At 35.7% G+C, this 6,034-nt stretch overlaps 1 protein-coding gene across 1 annotated transcript; it reads right to left on the bottom strand.

The window, feature by feature from the left end:
• Nucleotides 1-1,766: 1,766 nt before the first annotated feature.
• On the bottom strand, nucleotides 1,767-5,430 carry LOC119998190. Its single transcript, XM_038845442.1, has 3 exons — nucleotides 5,075-5,430; nucleotides 4,462-4,592; nucleotides 1,767-2,995 (listed from the first exon to the last, which is right to left on the bottom strand). The coding sequence occupies exons 1-3, from the start codon at nucleotides 5,261-5,263 to the stop codon at nucleotides 2,221-2,223; spliced, it is 1,095 nt and encodes a 364-aa protein (XP_038701370.1). The 5' UTR covers nucleotides 5,264-5,430; the 3' UTR covers nucleotides 1,767-2,220.
• Between the last annotated feature and the right edge of the window lie 604 nt (nucleotides 5,431-6,034).

Here is a 6,034-nt window from a genome sequence, read left to right on the forward strand (position 1 = left end):
GAGACTAGGGAATGATTATATGTTGAACAGTCATAGAGATGAGATTAGTGAATGAGTATATGGAATGTATTCTCTGAAGAGGGGATCTTATTGGAGATCATTACCAAGCCCAACCAGTAGAACTTAAGTTGTTACGAGTTCCCCGTTCATGATCTGGATGGTTTTCTTGGCACGACGAATAAGTTGAGGACAAGGATATGATGTCTCGTGTTATTTGCTGTTACATTTTGTGCAATTTCAATGGAAATCTTAACTTTTCATTTCAATGTATATGTATGTGTGTATATATTTGATAAGATGCAGCTTTTCTGAACAAGGTAGAAATGAGTTACTCTCCCTACCCTTTTTCCTCTTGATGCTATTCTGTCTTGTGTGGGTATATTTTGCTCACTATCCAGACCACCAAATGGAGTCTAATGGTTTGTTACATAATGGAAGTGTCAAAAACATCAGGTGAAATAGCAAAGGATAAATTAAATTTGTTAAATATTCAATAGGTTCTGATTAGGCTACAAAATCCTGAGAATCAGATAAGAAAGGGCTCAATGGGGCATCAATTGAGTATGCATGTTTTCATGGGAAAGTGAACTTGAAAGTTACTTTTCCAGGAAAGTGATTTGTAATTAGTCCTAAATAAATATTCATCATTTTGCCTATGATTTCAAAAATCATCAAGAGACCTGTATAATCGGTTATGCAAGCAAAATTTGTTAAGAAAGGATCCCACATCGGTTGTGACTCAACCGAATGGTTTATGAAGCGAAACACATCCCTTTACTACAAATAAGGCCGTTTCTTAGTGAGGTGGGCTTTGACCAATAGTAGTTGGACTTGCTTAGTGAGTTGGGCTTTAACATGTATTAGTTGGGCTTAGGAAAAACAAAGCCGTGCGGGTCGGATGTATTCACGAAAATCAGATAATCCAAAGCGGATAATATTATTAGCGTATATGGGGGTGTGGTTTTCCGATAAAATCTTTGAAAGAGCCTTAGAAAGTACTATATTATAGTCGTAATAAACTCGTTGGCACGGTGTTGGAAACTGAATGATAAGTTCTATCAAACAAATATCATCTTTCAAGTTGTAATAAATTCGATTCTACTCATCGTTGCATTGCAATTTTTACATTACACATGTCCATAAGATTTTAAACGATTTTGTCAAAACTTATTTTTAGTTGGCGCTACTCCTATCTTAGATTTAATAATCTTATTTCTTATCATATTCTCTCACATGGTCACATATATGTTGTATATATTCATATTTCTGCTATAAACATTTTTTGAATATTTGTCTCTTAAAACACTCAGAATTATGCACAATCGTATAAATGACATAAAAATTTTCCTTCAACCTAAAAAAAATCTTTCAGATACATAAAATCTCGGATCCACTCTTCCACATCATTCACCTGTTTTAACAATATTACCAACATCTTCACTAATGTCAACATCATTTTGGAAAATAGATTTGGTAAAGTTTTACACTAACTACCAACCTACCACAACCTTCCTTTATCCAGGCTTGGGACAGCATACAAGCCTAGACAAAGTTATCAAACCGTGTGTTTTTATTGGAATGAATCACGATGCCTAAATGAAAATTTTCGTGGTTTAGGTATTGGTCCCATCACAGGCTTTGGAGAGACTAAAAAGAACAGGCAGTGAAGTAGATCAAGTGTAAAAGAGAGCAAGATTGGAATTCTACTTTTAGCAAATGTTTCTGACATCTGTCCTGCCAAACATTAGGGATGATAATCTCTGTAATTCTGAAACTAGCAATGTATTGATACACAAACACTCAGATCAGAATGTACATTAACATAACAGTGACATGAAAGACCAGTAGTACACTAGAACTAAACATGCATATATTTGGGGCTAAATACATACAGTGATATGCTCATTCCTAAATATTGTAGTTTTCCAATGTCTTTCATCAGTCTGAGGGAAGAGAAGAATATCATCCATGTCAAAATCCCAGGAAAAATTCATATGTATGTGAATAAATAGTAAACAGTTATATAAGTTACATGTATCTGGACTTTCCTCTTGTGCTTTGCCAAAAAAATTATGTTCTCTCTTTCTATTGTACTAATCTGACCTTTTTTTCCCTGTTTCCTTCACCACTATTTAATCTCTGAACAGCTAGCGATTGAAGGCCTGAAATTATAAATATCAAAACTGATTGAGTCAAATAAGAGTGATGGTAGAACCTGAGCTAATCAACTGCAGTTTTTTTCCAATTTGTTGAATTTGGTCTTGGAGCTGGTGCAATGGAACGGGCTTGACAATCTGATTTCATGTTCCAGTTGGACGTTGGCCAGATAGATGATGAACCGCCATTCTCCTGATCCTGCAAGCTCGGTGTGCTCGAGGACTTCCGGACTCTAGAAAATCCATTGCCCACATGAGAGTCGGTGTTAACAAATGGGATTGAGTTCATCCCACCTAATTCAGCATCAGATGTTAGAGCAGTTCTGCTGGATGCTCTCTGTCTCTGGGCTAAACCTTTTCCTTTTATCATTGAAAACCCACCCGCGTTGCCATTTTCATCCTTCAGTAGCACTTCTGGCGTGCGAGAAAAATCAGCTTCGGATTTCTGACGTCTTCTCACCAATTTTTCATTTGATTTTTCAAAGTCATTTTCCCCATCGTCAATAACAGGCACATTTTCGGCAAACCCACCATTCTGATCCAGAAGGCCATTGACTAAGCTTTTCGACTTGCGATGTTCGCTTAAAGGCTTGTTAGTGGCTGGGAAAGGCGAAAGGTACGAACCATCTTCCTGAAGAAGAGGATCTCCTTTACTGTATGTTTTCATTTCACAACCTTCACATGTAATATCCTGACCTGGTGGTTTAAGCCCATAATATCCTTGTAAAGTGCTCATTGCAGGGGATACTTTTCGCTGGGGAGATTTTGAATTGAAGAACTGGAATGAATCAAATGGCTTACAGTGCAAATGGCAGTCTGAGATCCTGTCAGTATTCTGTCTGCAAAAAATATCATTGTTAGCAAAGGTGGATCCAGTAAAGTAATGATATACTTATTATGGTTAATGCACAGACATTACTTCTTAAACCCCTCGTTCTCTACCCTCTCACACTTGTGCAATCTAATGAAAATTGCGGACCAAAAGAACCAAAGAATGGGTTTTAATCTTGAACAATATCAATATATCAAAAAGAGCACTAGGATTTTCTATATTTAACAACAGAATACAAAAATATTTCCCAAGCATATACTTAAAAAATCAAAATTTCAGGTGTTCGATAAGTTTTCAACTGAATATCAAGATAATATGAACTAAAATTACCATGTCTGAAGGTAAGAAAATTTAGGGGATAGTGTATGAAATCCATGTCACACATGCAAGAAAGTACAATTCAAAGAGGAAGGAACATAATGATTCCAGCGGCAAAATAAATGTTAAGCACAAAAGACAGCAGGAGAATCTCCAAGAGTCCAGAGTCACACACCAGGGAAACATATGATTGAGTGCAATCAAAGCTATGGTGATAAACATGGCCTCTTACGGACAAAACTAAAAAATCATGTATAAAAGTCACCACCCTGTCATCCTCCTTCAACCATGGTCCCAGGCATCTTCCTATGACTGAGGAAAATACCCAGACACTACTTGAATGACATCAACCCAAACAAACCAGGCAAGCATCTCCAGAGTCCTTAAAAGGTCAAGATCCTTGCTGCACCATAAAATTGTTATCATCACCCTCCCTAGAAGATAGTCGTACATGTATCACCACAAGGCAAAACCTAATTTCTATTCTTTTCGAAAAATTGAGACATCAACCAGTTATTTCCCAGCACAAATGAGAAAGAGAGAGAAAAACCATAAAGCTGCACCATTCGCGCATTCATTAATTATCTCACCACAAGTTATATCTTCTAGCTTCCCTGTTTGTTCTTTCTAGTCTTTAGTATTTTAAGTCTCCAAAATGGAAACATAAGAAAAGTGCTAACCACACTGTTTTTGTATAGTTTTACCAACAAAATTGCTTAAAAATAGATTCTAATGTCCTTACTGATAAAATTCTCAAAATTTTAAATCACAAGCAGAACAATGGTTGACAAACCATCACTATAGCAAAAACTATCAACAAGGAAACTCTGAAACACAGATTTTTTGCAACACTGATTTATATTCTAAATGCAATCCAAAAGGCTTTCTGGACTACGCTGCATCCAACTATCACGAATCAAGAACTTTGCTTCCACATCCTATGAAAAATGACCTTGCTTCACAAAAGCATTTGCAAGCAGCAAACAGATTTTTGCATACCCAGAAAATGCTACACTTCAATACGACACCACTAGAAGTTCACATAAAATCCATGTCATTGGAAAACAGAACAACACATTTCATTTCATTTCCTAAACATGAGAACAAAATCAATATTACAACCTAGAAAAATGAGCAAAAGTAATTCATCATCACCCTGGAATAGAAGAGGTATTTGTCAAGCAAGAAGAAGGCGGATGCCTTCCTGGTAGTGGAATCTTAAGTGACTCGAATGCAAACATCTGACGATCCGTAACCAGGCCATTAATCCTTCTTATGTCAGACACCTGAACATATCATAAACAATACACTACATCAACTGCCTTGCAACCTGAAAGGTTAATAATAAATTAAAGCTAGCTCAACTGTCCACACCCATGCTTGACAATAGTAGAAGCAAAAAAAGGAATGAGCTTGAGAGGTAGCTAACAAAACTCAATGATCTGCTCATTCTACAAGAAATACTTTTAAAAAAGTTCCCTCAAAGACAAATTATCGCACCCTTCTTTCTGAATTTCTATACCGATTCACATACTCACTCATATAATCACAAATTACGCAATCTCTGCATTCACATTCTCTTTTGAAGGAAAAAATAAATCCACTTTTATGGAATTAAAACTAAGGATTATGCAACCATAAAAAAAAAAAAAATTATTTTCGGCATGACTTGCATACAAACCAATCCGATCACATAATCGTAACCAATTACTGAAAACGATATTCATCACTATCCGACAATGCAGAATCGACGCCAAGAGATGTTTACCTCGACACCATATTTGATTGCGATGCCGACGGGTGTGTCATATTTGGATACACGGTGTTCGATAAAACCCGCACCGGTTGAAAATGAAGAAGGCTTCGGAGGACTCTGCTCTCGATATCCGTGAAGACGATGATCTACGTAATTGCCGTTTCTCTCATAGCGCGTCTCTCTCTCCCGCCCCATCTGCATCTCAAATCCACCATCCACAACCCCCAATCGATGAACAAGATTTTGCAGATCTACAAGGTCAGGGAAATCTTGAGGATTTACGTTTGTTTCCCTTTTTCCGGGAAAGTCTGAACAATTAAGGATTCGTTATTACTAGTATAATTTGTTTTAAAAGAGATTGTGAAAAAATACTTTTCTTTTTTCTTTGATGTGTTTTTCTTTGTTCCATTTCCATTACACGTGTATTGTGTATTTATAGTTATAAACTTCGTATAAATCTCACCTAACCAATCATCCTATTAAATCATGATTTATTTAATACATATTTATAGATATACAACATAATTAATAAGTATAAGTAATATAGATAATACGGATATTATAGAGATGTTAAAGAGAAGATGTTATTGGGGTCTCTTGGTGTAGGTGTGTGGTAAATAATGTTGAGAAGTTAGTTTTGTTTGTTCTTGCGGGTTATCCTCTCCTTGGTATCAAAAAAGAAATATAGATAATATGGATGCCGTGGAGTTGTCCCCGCTATAATGCCCTTTGCGGGTAACAAACAAATTTATTTTATTTTTTAAAAATCATAAATATGTAGTGTTCTTCATAAGGAACCCAACGATATATTTTTTGGTATAAACAAAAAATAAATAAGTTCATCGAGATCAAAACATCGAATATTTTAAGTTTATATCCGACGGTCTTAAATTGTCATGTATTTTTCATATTGAATTTAATTTTTATTTGAAAAATATATATCGTTGATTTCATTATGATGAACATTATATT

Source organism: Tripterygium wilfordii, chromosome 5, assembly GCF_013401445.1.
Source record: "Tripterygium wilfordii isolate XIE 37 chromosome 5, ASM1340144v1, whole genome shotgun sequence".
Taxonomy (NCBI): Eukaryota; Viridiplantae; Streptophyta; class Magnoliopsida; order Celastrales; family Celastraceae; genus Tripterygium; species Tripterygium wilfordii.